General features: G+C 39.4%; 1 protein-coding gene across 1 annotated transcript; it reads right to left on the bottom strand.

Annotated features, from left to right (window-relative positions):
- Nucleotides 1–4,261: 4,261 nt before the first annotated feature.
- On the bottom strand, nt 4,262–6,316 carry LOC138871841 (uncharacterized). The gene has a single exon (XM_070149748.1). It carries the CDS (start codon nt 6,314–6,316, stop codon nt 4,262–4,264), a length of 2,055 nt encoding a protein of 684 aa, XP_070005849.1.
- Nucleotides 6,317–14,833: the final 8,517 nt, after the last annotated feature.

Here is a 14,833-nt window from a genome sequence, read left to right as displayed (position 1 = left end):
ATCCATTATCTGACGATGAAGCAGAGAAATAGTCCCTCCTAAAAGGGGAAGTTGAGACAAGCCGCCAACAAATCCTTAGCTTCAAACCTTTTCCATGATTTTAAAGTTTTTTTTTTTTGCTTAGGATTCTCGACTTGCGATTTTTTTTATAACTAATATCATGTAATGGAGTACTTATATCTTGGAGCAATAAAAGTATCTTTATTATTATTTTTTATTTTTTTAATATGTGATATTTCTCTTTGAGACCACGGTTCTCTCTATTACTCCCAATTATTTCCTTCTTAAATTTCAGCATATGTCTTGTATGTTGGTTTTGTTGTTTCGCGAAAAAGAATTCATATTTTGCTGTAAGAGACTTCAAATAATAAGCCGCTTGCTTCTACCGAAACTAGACTCATAGGACTAAAACATATCAAAAAATTAGCACGAATCTCCTTTTGTATCAGCTGGAATTAATTTTCAAAGTTGATCTACACGTCTGGCCCGTGTTTAGCTCACAGCTTTGCACACTCTGCGCAAAATAAATCACATCTCGAGATAGGAGCATCCAAATCACAAGCCGTTTGCGATGTCAGAAAAGAAACTCGGAGATATAAAACTCATATAAATTTCATAGCAAAACTCCTTTAGGACTGTCAACAGAAAATTCACGAAGTCGACTCAACTACAGTGAATTTTCAGATTTGTGTACCTTCGGCAAAAATAGTTGTATCTTGAGCTTGGAGTGTTGGAATTGCAATCCATCCATGTCGTTAGAAAGAAATCCCAGAGATCTAAAACTCATATAAATTTCATAATAGAACTCTTTTCGGACTGTGAACAGAAAATTCACGAAGTCGACTCAACTGCAGTGAATTTTTAGATTTGCATACCTTCGGCAAAAATAATTGTATCTTGAGCTTGGAGTGTTGGAATTGCAATCCGTACATACCGTTAGAAAGAAGTCACGGAGATCTAAAACTCATATAAATTTAATAACAGAACTCTTTTCGGGCTATGAACAAAAAATTCACGAATTCGACTCAACTATAGTGAATTTTCAGATTTGCGTACCTTCGGCGAAAATAATTGTATCTTGAGGTTGGAGTGTCGGAATTGCAATCCGTCCATGCCGTTAGAAAGAAAACTCAGAGACCTAAAGTATCTACGAATTTCATGGAAGAACTTTTTTTGGTCTACCAACAGGAAATTCGCTAAGTTGACGCGACTGCAGTAAACTTCCAGATTCGCATGCATATAGGAGTCTTTGCGGCATAAGACCTTCTGGATTAGTCAAAGTTCCAGATCATGTATTCCACACATTTGTTTTTTGAAACTTATGTGACTGAACTTAGAATGAAACTCTAAGCTACCTACATACCTCGGTGAAGAGGATTAAGTCATAACGTAGTTCAAAATAGGTGAGTTTTTTTTTGTGTCCTAACTTTTGCCTAGGCCGCCTCTTTTGAGGTTTTCGACCTAGCGGACTCTTTTTTTTGGGTGTCGTTCACAGTTTAGGCTCATGCGGGCCAGGAGTATTGCAACATGCAGTTTAGATTCTTGTGTCAAGGAGCGTAGTGGCATGCAGTTTAGGCTCGTGCATTAAGGAGCTTCATGACTTACAGTTTAGGCTCGTGCGTCGAGGAGCGTTTATTCTTCAAGGATAGTACCTCTTCAAAAATTTCCCATTTATAGAGCCAATTCTCATGCCATCTGCATCAACTAACTTGTAAGCTCCACTTGAATAGGCTTCTTGTACAACATATGGACCATCCTATTTTGAAGTGAATTTGCCCCCAGATTTGCGAGAGGTGATAATAGGTCTTCTTACTGCAAGAAATTGATCGCCAACTTGGAAGGACCTCAAGCGAACCTTTTTGTTGAAAGCACGAGAAAGACGAGCTTGATAATATTCAAGACTTTGTTGAGCTTCTAGCCTTTTTTCATCAAAGGACTCAAGTTCTTCAAGGCGCAGGCGAGCGTTTTCTTCCTCAGTAAGACCTTCTTGGACAACGAGTCACAAGGACGGTATTTGACGCTCAAGAGGAAGAACTGCTTCGACTCCATAAACAAGAGAATAAGGAGTTGCTTGTGTCGGCGTGCGATGAGTCGTACGATATGCCCACAAAGCTTCTTCCATTATGTCATGCCAATCTCTTTTAGACTTGGAGACGACCTTCTTTAACAAGTTGCAAAGCGTCTTGTTAAATGCTTCGGTTAGTCCATTTGCAGCAGCATAATACATTGACGAATTACGTTGCTTGAAGCCAAAAAGTTCACAGATCTTGGTCATCAATTTGTTATCGAACGGTTTGCCATTATCTGTTATTATATAATTAGGAATGCCGAAACGATATATGATGTTCACTCGAATGAAGTTTGCAACATTTTCTTTCTTCACTTCCTTGAGAGCGATGGCCTCTGCCCATTTTGAGAAATAATCAGTTGTGGCCAAGATGTATAGATGTCCTCCAGAAGATTTTGGAAGTGGTCCAACAATATATAATCCCCAAGCATCAAATGGCCAAGATGCAACAGTAGGGTGTAACATTTTAGGAGGTTGGTGTATAAAATTTGCGTGAAACTGGCAAGCCTTGCATCTTTGAGCATAATCTAAGCAATCTTTCACCATTGTCAGCCAGTAATAACCCATCCTCTTAATGTGGAAGTGGAGCTTCGGCCTGGATTGATGTGATCCACAAACTCCAGAGTGTGCCTCTTGCATAGCTTGAGTTGCTTCATCTTCCCCTAAACAACGCAAGAGAACTCCCTCAAATGATATTCGATACAAAGTGTCTTTGTAGTAAAGGAAGCGAGGGGCACGCCGACGAATTTCGGTCTTTCTTCTTGGATCTTCTGGAAGTATCCCATAACATAAGTAGTCGATCATGGTTTGTCGCCAATCAAACTTCACAGCTTCAGCGACGGCTACCAAATGCTCGAGCTTGCTTTCTTCGTCCTCGTTCTCATCTGGCGGCACTATCCATTTTTGGTAGATAGTGATTTGTGTCTCGCCGGGCAGAGTCAATGTTGAAGCTAGAGTATCTAGAGCGTCAGCCTTCTTATTTTCCTTCCTTGGCACATGCTGAAGAGTTACATTGCCAAGCCATCCAATCAATTTCTGCGCATAATCATAATAACGATGCAATTCTAGATTTTTGACCTCCCAGCTACCTAGCAATTGATTGATCACTAACTCAGAGTCTCCAAAAATATGTAATTGGAGTTGTCTCATATTGACGGCCATCTCAAACCCAAGTATGAGTGCTTGATATTCCGCAATGTTGTTGGTGCAATATTGTGTTAAGGTGAAGGAATATGGCAAGACTTCCCCTTGAGAAGTGACAAACACAACACCTGCACCAGCTCCCTCACGATGTGCGGCACCATAAAAATACATTTTCCACGGTGGTTGCACTTCGATGACCATCGCATCCTCATCAGGTAGTTCATCAGTCAACTTCCAATCATCAGGAATTAGATGATCTGCCAAGAAATCTGCCAAAGCTTGTCCTTTCACAGCTTTTTGTGGGATATACACAATCTCGAATTGTTGAAATTGGAGGTACAACCTTGCTAATTGATCATTGAGGACGGGTTTTAACATAACAAACTTGATCGGGTTCTCCCTTGAGACGAGACGGATGACATGAGCTTGAAAGTAGTGCTTCAGCTTTTGAATTGCGAAAACCAACGCTAGACACAATTTTTCGATCGGAGAATACTTTATCTCATTTGGGGTCATCATCCTACTCAAGTAGTAGAGGGAATTTTCTTTATTTTCACCATTTTCCTGGGCCAAAGGGGCTCCCACTGACCTTTCTTGGGCTGCAATATATAGAATCAATGGCTTTCCTGGTATAGGGGCTTCCAGAACTGGTGGTTTCATCAAGTAGGATTTGATGTTTTGGAATGCACTGCTACAAGCTTGGTCCCATTCAAAAGGTATACCCTTCTTCATGAGTCGGCTAAAAAGTTGGCACTTCCCTGCTAGATTTGAGATGAATCTTCTAAGGTATGCCAATTTTCCTTGTAGACTTTTCAGTTCATGTATATTATTGGGCTGGGGCATCTTCAAGATGGCGTCAACTTTGGCTTGATCTATCTCAATCCCTCGATGTCGAACAATGAAGCCAAGGAATTTTCCAGAAGTAACTCCAATGGCACATTTCAACGGGTTCATTCTAAGTTGATATCTCCGGAGTCGTTCGAACACCATTCTTAAGTCTTGTAAGTGGTCTCCTCTCTTTCTTAATTTCACCACTAAATTATCCACATATCATTCCACATTCTTGTGGAGGATGTCGTCAAAGATATTTTGCATTGCCCTTTGATATGTGGCGCTAACATTCTTCAAGCCAAAAGGCATTACTTTGTAGCAATAAATGCCTTTAGGAGTGCGAAACGCAGTAAGCTCTTCATCTTTTGGTTCCATACGTATTTGATTGTAGCCAGATGATCCATCCATGAAATACATCGCCTCGTATCCGGTAGTGGCATCAATCATAAGCTCTGGAATGGGGAGCAGAAATTCGTCCTTAGGGCATGCATTATTGAGGTCTCTAAAATCGACACAAACTCGAATTTGGCCATTCTTCTTTTTCACAGGAACAATGCTTGAAATCCATGAAGGATATTTAACCTCCCGAATGAAACAAGCTTCGATGAGTTTATTGACCTCGGCTTCGATTAATGGGATCAATTCTGGCCTGAAGCGTCTTTGGGCTTGCTTAACAGGACGAACTCCTTTCTTGACTGCGAGATGATGAACTGCTACCTTAGGATCTAAACCAGGCATCTCTTTGTAGCTCCAAGCAAAGACATCTCTATATTCTTTGAGTAGCTCCACATAAGTGTTTTCTTCATCTGTGGTTAATAGGGCACTTACATAGGTGGGCCTGGAGTCTTCTGCAGTGCCAAGGTTGACTTCTTTCAATGCATCAACAGTCATTTTAATTCCTTCTTCTAGTTCCGCAGGAGCGTCCTCGACATCTTCGTCTTTTTGAGGATCATCATCGTTAAAAGATATATGGCCACACCAAGAGGCATCTCCCAAATATTCGTCAAATTTCCTTAGGGATAAAGTGTATTGCTCCTCATTCGTAGTAATGTGATATGAAGATCCTACACTTTCTTCATCTTCGTCACGCTCTCTAGTGTGGACCATTATGCGGGTCTTCACTTTGAGTACCTCTTCGCATGAAATCAAAAGTTCTGATTGTCGCTTAATTCTGGAAGGGACCAGACTTTGACACTCTTTAGAGATACTTTGGACTCTAGATGGCAAAGGTCTTCTTATTTTTTCATAATTTCTTTGGGACTTGTTCTTCTTCCTTTTCAATGGCCCCAACCTCTCAAATATAGAAGTTCTTGTAGTTGGTTCTCCAAGTCGATCAAATACAGAAGGCCTTTTATTAGGATCAGCGGGTTCATCTTCCGTCGTGATATAGTTGATACTTGCTCTTCTAATGGAGATGCGAACTGGTGGGGGTTGTTTGTAACCTAGACCCTCACGTGATTGCTTCACCACATGCTCATTATCCTTCATCATGTTTGCTTTCCTAGTAGCTTCATGTGGGATCTTCCCTAGCTTAGATGGTTCATTGGGATCATATCCAGCCTTTGCGAACAACCTGTAAGCATTCGGATCAAAACCTTCATTTGTGCGTTTCGAAGGGAGTGCCTTATTTTGAGGCATGTTAGGGGCCACAAAATTTCCCAGTAGCTTTGAAGATAACTTTATGGTATCAATCTGCTTGATAGGAAGGGTTAATTCTCTTAGTGCACCTTTTTGGAGGCTTGATGATTCTCCTTCATCTTTCTTCACTTTTGGAACGTAACGAAATAAAGGAGCTATTTTCTTGCCTTTGGCCTTAGTGATGTCATCAACTTTTACTCCCTTCATGATGTGGTTCTTCAAGTAGAACTTTGCATCAGCGAAGTATGCCTCGGCTTCAGAGAACGGCTTGTCGTCAACAACTATCTTCTTTTCGACTCCATATTTATTATATTTCAAACATTGGTAGTAAGTTGATGGGACAACTTTGTTCTCGTGTATCCACGGGCTGCCAAGCAACAAATTGTATAAAGTATTTGAATCGATCACATGCATCCATGCAGTTGATTGCATATCTCCCATGGTGATTTCCAGCTTGATAGCTCCTATGGCCCTTTGTCCTCCTTGATTGAATCCTTGAATCATCAGTCGGCTTTTAGAAAGTTCTTCTGTTGAGATGCCGAGTTCTTTCATTATGCGAATGAGAAGAATGTTAACTGCAGATCCGTCATCTATCAAGATTCTGTTTATCCTCCTCTCGAGCACATAACCCACCATAAACAAAGGGCGATTGTGTGGTGCCTCACCAAGTAGGAGATCGTCTTCAGTGAAGGTGATTTTTGTATTACAGACATCTGCTGTAACGACCCGACCGGTCGTTTTAAGCTCTAGCGCGTCGTTCAGCAGTTAAAAGTCATGAACAGCTTTATTTTAGGTATATTGACTTGTACGTATGGTCAGAATTGAATTTCAAGAAATTCGGAGTCAAATTGGAAAGAAACTTTTCATTGTGGCAACCTTAAGTTGAAGAAAACGGCTAAGATTGGAATTTTGAGTAAACGACCTCGGAATTGGGATCTGAAAGTTCCAGCATGTTCGAATGATGATTTTGGACTTGGGCGTATGTCCGGATTTGATTTTGGATAATCCGTGAGCATTTCGGCGTATATTGTGGAAGTTAGTATTTTAGAAGAATTTCATAAACTTGGGTTGGAAGGCATTTCAGAGTTATAGATGTCCGTTTGGGATTCCGAGTCTGGGAATAGCTCTGTATGGTGATTCTGGAGTTGGGAGCGCAATCGGAAGTGAATTCGGATGTCCGGAGGTCATTTTGAAGTCATTTGGCTAAATATAGGAATTTGAAGGTTTTTGAGAAAATTCGACCGGAAGTGAAAATTTTGATATCGGGGTCGGAATGCGATTCTGAAAGTTGGTGCAAGTCCGTAATATCGAATGTGACTTGTGTGCAAAATTTGAAGTCATTCGGACTAGTTTTGGTAAGGTTTGAGACACTTAGTCTCTCTTAAGGAAGCATAAGTTGGAAAAGTCAACCGGATATTGACTTATGTGTTAGAGGGCTCGAAATGCAAATTTTATGGTTCGGATAGCTTCGTTAGGTGATTTGGGACTTAGGAGTGTGTCCGGAATATTTTTGTGATGACCGGGGTAGAATTAAGCTTGAATTGGCAAAGTTAGTATTTTGGCGAATTCGGGTTGATAGATGAGATTTTGATCCGAGAGTCGGAATGGAATTCTGAGAGTTGTTGTAGCTTTGTTATGTCATTTGTGATGTGTGTACAAAATTTCAGGTTATTCGGACATCGTTTGGTCGGGTTTTTGATCGAAAGTGTATGTTCGGAAATTTTTGGAAACTTAGGCTTGAATTCGATGAGTTTTGGATAATTTGATATTGTTTGAGGTGTTTTGATGATTGGAGCAGGTCTTAATGATGTTATGAATTATGTGGTCATGATTGGTTGAGGTCCCACTGGCCTCGGGTGTGTTTCAGATGCCCAACGGGTCATTTTTGGTAGATTTTTGTCGTTTTGAGCATAAATGTAATGATCTAAAGGTTCATTTGTAGTTCTAGAGATTCAAATTTAATTTCGAGACTTCCAAAATTTAAATCATGAATTATAGGACTGATCTGGAAATTTTTGTTTAATTTCATCAAGTCGCGATTGGGTTTTTGACGTGAAATGTGAGTTAATTGTTTAACGAGCGAAATGGGTATTGAACTGGGCAAACGAGCTCCGAATTGAGTTTTTATTGAAGGGTTGTGTTTGTATTATTATTTGTGACTCATAGGAACAAGAATCGTCTAATTCCGAGTTCGTATGATGGAGTTAGAGCCATTTTAGTGAAAAATAGTTGTGCTGCAAATTTCATAAAAAGCTGCCGTATTTTCTGCAGCAGTGAACAGTAACCGCGCGGGTGAACAGTGACCAGTGAACAGTGTCGTCAATAGTCACCCGTGAACAGTGACGGGTGAATAGTGACCCGTAAACAGTGTCGTGAATAGTGACCCGTGAACAGTACTTCTGAAATATTAACATTTCATCCGCGAACCCAACCCATTTTTCCATCATTTTTGAGCAACCTTGAGAGCTTTTGGACGGGAATTGAAGGGGTTTTGACGGAAAGTGATTGGAGGTAAGTCCTATGAACTAAATACAAGATTATATTGTGCAATCATCCTTGAAATTCATGAAAATATAGCCAAATTGTAAGAAAATAGGGCTTAAAATTGAAATTCTAAATTTGGGATTTTAGGGGTCAAATGGACTCTGATTCTTGTGAATTTAGTATGTATAGACTCGTGGCGATATAAGGAACATTTTGATGTAAAAATTTCTGGATTTTGAGAAGTGGGCCCGGGGCTCGGGTTTTGCAAATTTCGCGAATTTCGATATTTTTCGATTGCTTTCGATTGGGTATTGTCCCTTTAGCATAATGCGACATATTCGTTGCGGTTTTGGGCAGATTCGACGCACGTGGAGGCCAATTCGAGTGGCAAAGGCGTCGCGAGCTAAAGAAGTAGCCGGTTCGAGGTGAGTAATTGATGCAACTGTTGTTCTGAGTGTTTGAAACCCCGGACTTTCACATAGTAATGCTATATTGAGGCGTGACACGCATCCCATGGCAGGTGCGGGGTCGTATATGATTGGGGATTGTGACTTGGTCCATCTTGAGTGATAATTATAGTATATTGGCGACTGATACGCACATGTATTGATGATATTTGGGCTTAATACCACGTTTGGGGGCCTTGTGCCGACTTGAATCCTTCGGGGATTAATATCATTTAATTTCAGTCCAAGGTTTTAATTATTGTTTTGCAAACTTAGCCGTAATTCTAAGTGTTGAAAACTCAAATGACATTTTAAATGTATTTCGGGCTGGAAACTTCTATTTTGTAAATGCCCAAGGGGCTTATTATATTATTTTCTGGACTGATTATAAAGTGACTTGAAACAGTGGTAACAATGACACTGTATGATATACTTGAAACAGTGGTAACAATGGCACTGTATTATGTAAATTGGTCAGGTAACAACGGGCTGACCGGTCAGGTAACAATGACTGACCAAGATTGCGCTTGGGCTGTAGGAGCCCCTCCGGAGTCCAATGACACTGTATGATATACTTGAAACAGTGGTAACAATGACACTGTGTGATATACTTGAAATAGTGGTAACAATGACACTGGATGATATACTTGAACAGTGGTAACAATGGCACTGTATGATATAAATTGGTCAGGTAACAATGGCTGACCGGTCAGGTAACAATGACTGACCAAGATATTGCGCTTGGGCTGTAGGAGCCCCTCCGGAGTCTGTACACACCCCCAGTGAGCGCCGTCGACGATAAATAAATATGGATGGCTCGGGCTGCACGCCGCAGTGGGTACTGGAATGTACCATCATATGCATTGCATTGCATTCATGTATTTGTATTTATACTGGTGTTTAGCTGCTCAGTTCCATATGTTGCTGTATATTTGGATTTTAGCTTACTTTGTGTATTTACTGGATTTTCTTATCTTCGGACTGTAGTTACTTTTATTACTCACTGGGTCGGAGTACTCACTTTACTCCCTGCACCTCGCGTGCAGCTGCAGGTATTGATCACCCGGTAGCGGGATATTAGCTCATTGAAGGTATTACTATTGTAGCTGAGCAAGGTTACCGCCAGCGTTCGCGGCACCGGACATTGTCTTTAGAATTTCAGAATTTAATTTTGTATATTATTGGCCCTGTAGTTGTGTTTAGGATTTCTTTAGATGCTCATGACTTGTGACACCCCGGTCGGGTTATGTTGGGCTTTAAACACTGGTTATTTTTGTCGTTAAGCTGTATTTATTTATTCATTTATATTTAATAATTGTTAAATATACGATTTGGGTTAGTTGGCTGGCCTTGTCTTCACGAGAGGCGCCATCATGATCGGGTTAGAAAATTGGGTCGTGACATCTGCTTCTTGGAAGGAGGACTCAACAAGACTATTAGACAGTGATGGTGAGGGTGTTGACTTGACTTCATTCTTTTCCTCTTCTTCTTTATCAGCATTACAGCACAAGGCCTTGTCATCATCGTCAGAAATCCTCGTGCGAAACCAACTCGGCAAAAATTCTCCCAAAGTCACCGGGTGGCATGGCTTTTGGTGATGGTGTGTCTCTATCTCCACCTTCTTTGGGTTCTTAACAATTTGTAGCTTCTTTAGTCTTCTCACCATCTTATTCCTCGTAGGTTGCTTCGTTGATCCTTTTTGCAGACTCAATTTACGGCGTCTTCGACGAGTCACCAGGGTCCATCCTTCTTCATCAGGTTGATCAACTCGGACTTTGTCATCCTCCAACAATTCTTCATCTTCATTCCCTTAATAGGTGCATATCTCAATTGGATCGAATGAGCCAAAGGTAATGGACACATGGTTTGTGCTTGCTTTTTCGTCTTCGAGCTCGATCTTCTTTTGACGAGCCAAATCCATAACTTTGTCCTTGAAAACAAAGCACTTCTCAAGAGGGTGACCTACAAGCCGATGGTATTTGTAGTAATTCAGGTCATTGCTTTTTCCAGCTTTATCTGGTCGCTTCATCTCTGGTAGCTTAATAAGCTTTAACTCGAGGAGTTCTTCAAATATTGCAGGCACATCAGAGTCTAGAAATGGGTACTCCTTTTCTTGCATCTCTTTGAGAGTCAACTTCTGATTTGCATTATCTTGAGAGGAAGTTGTTTTTATACTCTGTTTCTTGCTCGCCTTGGTAGTAAATTTCAAAGGAGAGGCATTGACGTTCATGGATTCTTTGCTTTCATTTTTGGGTACGAACTTGCTCCATTTCTTGACTTCTTGCTTATCTCTTCCCTTGCGAGGTTCGTAGATGGGTAGCCCTTCGTTTCCCGCAGAAGCCATGCTCAACTCCATATCATGAGCACGGGTGGCAAGTTCTTCAAATGTCCTAGGCTTAATTCCTTGCAAGATGTAACGAAGTCCCCAATGCATTCCTTGGATGCACATCTCTATGCCAGAAACTTCGCTTAGCCTATCTTTGCAGTTAAGGCTTGCATTCCTCCATCGATTGATAAAGTCAATAACTGGTTCATCTTTTCGTTGGCGAGTGTTCGTAAGTTCCACCATGCTCACAGTACGCCTCGTGCTATAAAAGCGATTGAGAAACTCTTGCTCCAATTGGTCCCAACTATCAATGGATCCAGCCTCGAGGTCGGTGTACCAATCAAAAGCATTCCCCTTTAATGAGCGGCCAAACTGCTTGACAAGGTAATCTCCATAAGTCCCTGCATTTTTGCATGTCTCAACAAAGTGCACAACATGTTGCTTTGGATTTCCCTTACCGTCGAACTGTTGAAATTTGGGAGGTTGATAGCTGCCAGACATCTTCAGGCTATCGATTCTTGCAGTATACATCTTTGCGTATGTGAGAGAAGACTTTGAAGCGACCTCATACTTATCCTTGATAGTTCCCATAATGAATTCCTTCAATTTTTATATGGGAATTGATCCTTCAGAGGAGACATGAAGTTCTTTGGCGGATGGCACTTGTTTTGTTGGAGGATCAGCTTTCTCGTAGACTTCAGGAAGCTTTCCAGGTGCATGACTTGATTCTCTATCCATCATGCTTTCAACTATGCCTGTCAATTTTGCGATACGGACATCTTGATCTTGAGCATACTTTGTTAACCCATCAATCGCCTTTGTCAGGTTTGCAAGTTGCTCCTCCATTGTCGAAGTGTTAGTCATCATTGCCTCCATGATTATTGTAGATGATGAAGAATAACCGAGACCTTCCCACGGATTGAACTCAGTTTGGAACATGTCATATGGCGAGATTGGCGTAGAACCAACACTTAAGACTTCATTATCAGGTTGGATAAGGTGACTCTTGGTATTGTATAAAGTAAGTTGAGCAAGAGCTTTCTCCACAGCTTCTGCAATATTATCTCCTCTCTCTGACTTGCTAGCAGAGGACCTTTCTTCTTCGAATGATGAAGATCTCAAAGCATGCATTGGTGCAAACGATACTTGGAGTGCTTGTTGCCCCAAGACGCTCGCCTTGCTCTAGGTGATTGGTGCAAGACTCCCCATAGTAACGTTCAGCATACTTTCAACGTAAGAAGAAAACTTGGAGTCAGCAACTTTGATCTTCTTTGAAGCCATCTTAGTGATCTTGAATGTTGAGAGTTGAGAAGAGATGAGAGGTAGAGATAGTCCCACTGGGCATGCCAAAATTTGTAACAACTAAATTTCGCTCCTGAAAAATAATAATCAAGACAAGAAATATAGCGACAAATATTATATTTAATTTCAAGTGATGGGGTTACAATAACTAAAATATCTCTAAATCTAAAGAGATGTAGTCCTCTGATTCTTCTCCTCACGGATGATGGTTCAAGGGCTTGAAAGCTTGATTTTGAACTTGACGGATTTCAGATTTGTAGTACGTCACGAACAGTTTGAAGCTCGTCACGAACCAGGATTTGGTGTTGGGTTATCACGAACGGAAGATTTGAAGCTGTTCGCCTATGACTTGAGTTCGCCTTTGGAATTTGACCAAAGACGACGATTGCATATATGGATGGAGACCTTGATGTTATTCTTCAAAGCCTCTTTAGCCTTTCCTTCTACTTACTTGTTTATCCCTTAGTCTTCTCCTTTGACCCCTTTATATAGGTGTGGGGTGGAGTAATCTCCAAGAAAACCCTAGTGGATCATTGGGTTTGAGGCTTATGAGCCGACCCATTTAATAGAAGACCAATTTGAGGGCTAGCCCAATAATATATTGGATTTTTATTTAAATCAATTCATTTTAGATTTAAATAATCGACCCGATTATACTAGCCCATAGTATCATTTGGACTAATATATATTTAATACATGATTAAATCCAAATTACTTGTGGATTTAAATTTAATAAAATTTTATGTGTCTACAAGCTTATACTCATAATCTTGATATAATTATTATGATCAATGTAATTTGTTTATTATTTTGATTTATCAAAAGATACGACTCTATTTAGAGTTCGTATAAGCCTAATAGATTGGACAATAACGAATAACATTTGTGAATAATAATTAGTAGATAGAATCCATGACTCGGTTTTGGGTTTGATGATACCCCTTTTATGTAAGCTTATAAGTTTTCATGTGAAAACTCGGCCGGTGAATTTTGTATCCGTCACATGAAATAGTTTAAGCGGAATTATAAAGGATTTAATTAGTTAATTAAATTAAATTTTTAGTGATTTAATTTAATTAACTGGTATTTGAAATCTTAACATGGGGAGTTAAAATAAGTATTAATGAATTTTCGAAATTCATATTGAGGAGTTCAATTGCAATTTTTTAGTGGAATAAATTGCAATTAATTATAGTAAGAGTTAATTCATGCTAATTTCGAATTAATACTATAATTAGTAGCCTCTTATTATTTCTGTGGTTCATGCTATACCTAGTAAAAACCTGGACAAACTTGGGTAAAAAGTAGCTTGGGAGAAAAGTTATCCTTTTGAGTTAGAGTAGGATTCTACTTGCAGAATCCTATAAGTTTTTGAGCCCATATTGTGGCTTAATTTCGGGTCTATTAAAGGAAGAATAGTTTCACCTAATTACTTACCTTTCAGTTGTATTGTTCTTGCCCACCCAATAGCAAAATCGTCCAAGTTTTGACTAGGCAAATAGCAGAAGACTGCATCCCTGGATTCTTGCTGTTTGGAAGGTTTGTGCACTATTTCAAAAGGTTAGTGTTTCTAATCTCGTTATTATTGCGTTGTCTAGTTTACATGTATTTGATGTCTGGATTGTATGCTTGTTTCCGCTGGCATGGTCTAACAATTGGTATCAGACGTCGTCTTACATCTAACTAGATAATGTAATACAGCATGCATAGAGTAATATTAAAACGTGTTAGTTAATGATACATGTTTGGGATGAGTATTCTATGTTAAAAACGTGATTGTATTTATTAGTATCTTAATTCAGTAATTCTGAAATTATGAATTAATATACACATGTATAAACAGTGGTGTTATATTTAAATGACAGTCTGTTTAAATTATGTTTTTTGCTGAATAGCAATATTTTTTTATAAAAACGTGACTGTGTTTTTGAATGCTATTAATTCTGTAATTATGGGTTAATATACATATGCATAAAAAGTGAATTAATACCATTAATCTGTTTTAGTTGCGTTCTGTCCATAATCACAGTGTTATATTAATAAAACTTGACTGTGTTGTATGATATTAGCTCTGCAATTTTGGATTAATATACAGAATTATGAACAGTACCGTTTTTTACTGGTGAAAAACATATTGTTTTTACAATTCTGTCTAAACACGTTTTTATTAAAAAAAATATTTTGAGCTCTGAAATCATGTGTTAACAAACATCAGTATATTATGTGATTTGAACAAGTCAAAATAATTAAAAACCCTTAAAACGCCAAAAACAGAATTCTAGAAATTTTAGAATTCTGAAATTCTGTCGAACTCCGATTGACCTCAAATTTGGTAGGTTCGTCCAAAACAGCCCAAATTGGGAGAAAAGTTATCCTTTTGAGCTAGAGTAGGATTCTACTTGCAGAATCCTACACGTTTTTGAACCCATATTGTGGCTTAATTTCGGGTCTATTAAAGGAAGACTAGTTTCACCTAATAACTTACCTTTCAATTGTATTGTTCTTGCCCACCCAATAGCAAAATCGTCTAGCAGAAGACTGCGGCCCTGGATTCTTGCTGTTTGGAAGGTTTGTGCAACTACTTCAAGAGGTTAG

Source organism: Nicotiana sylvestris, chromosome 6 (genome assembly GCF_000393655.2).
Source record: "Nicotiana sylvestris chromosome 6, ASM39365v2, whole genome shotgun sequence".
NCBI classification, from domain to species: domain Eukaryota; kingdom Viridiplantae; phylum Streptophyta; class Magnoliopsida; order Solanales; family Solanaceae; genus Nicotiana; species Nicotiana sylvestris.
Note: the sequence above shows the minus strand (reverse complement) of the source record. Positions and strands in the feature narration are given on the sequence as shown.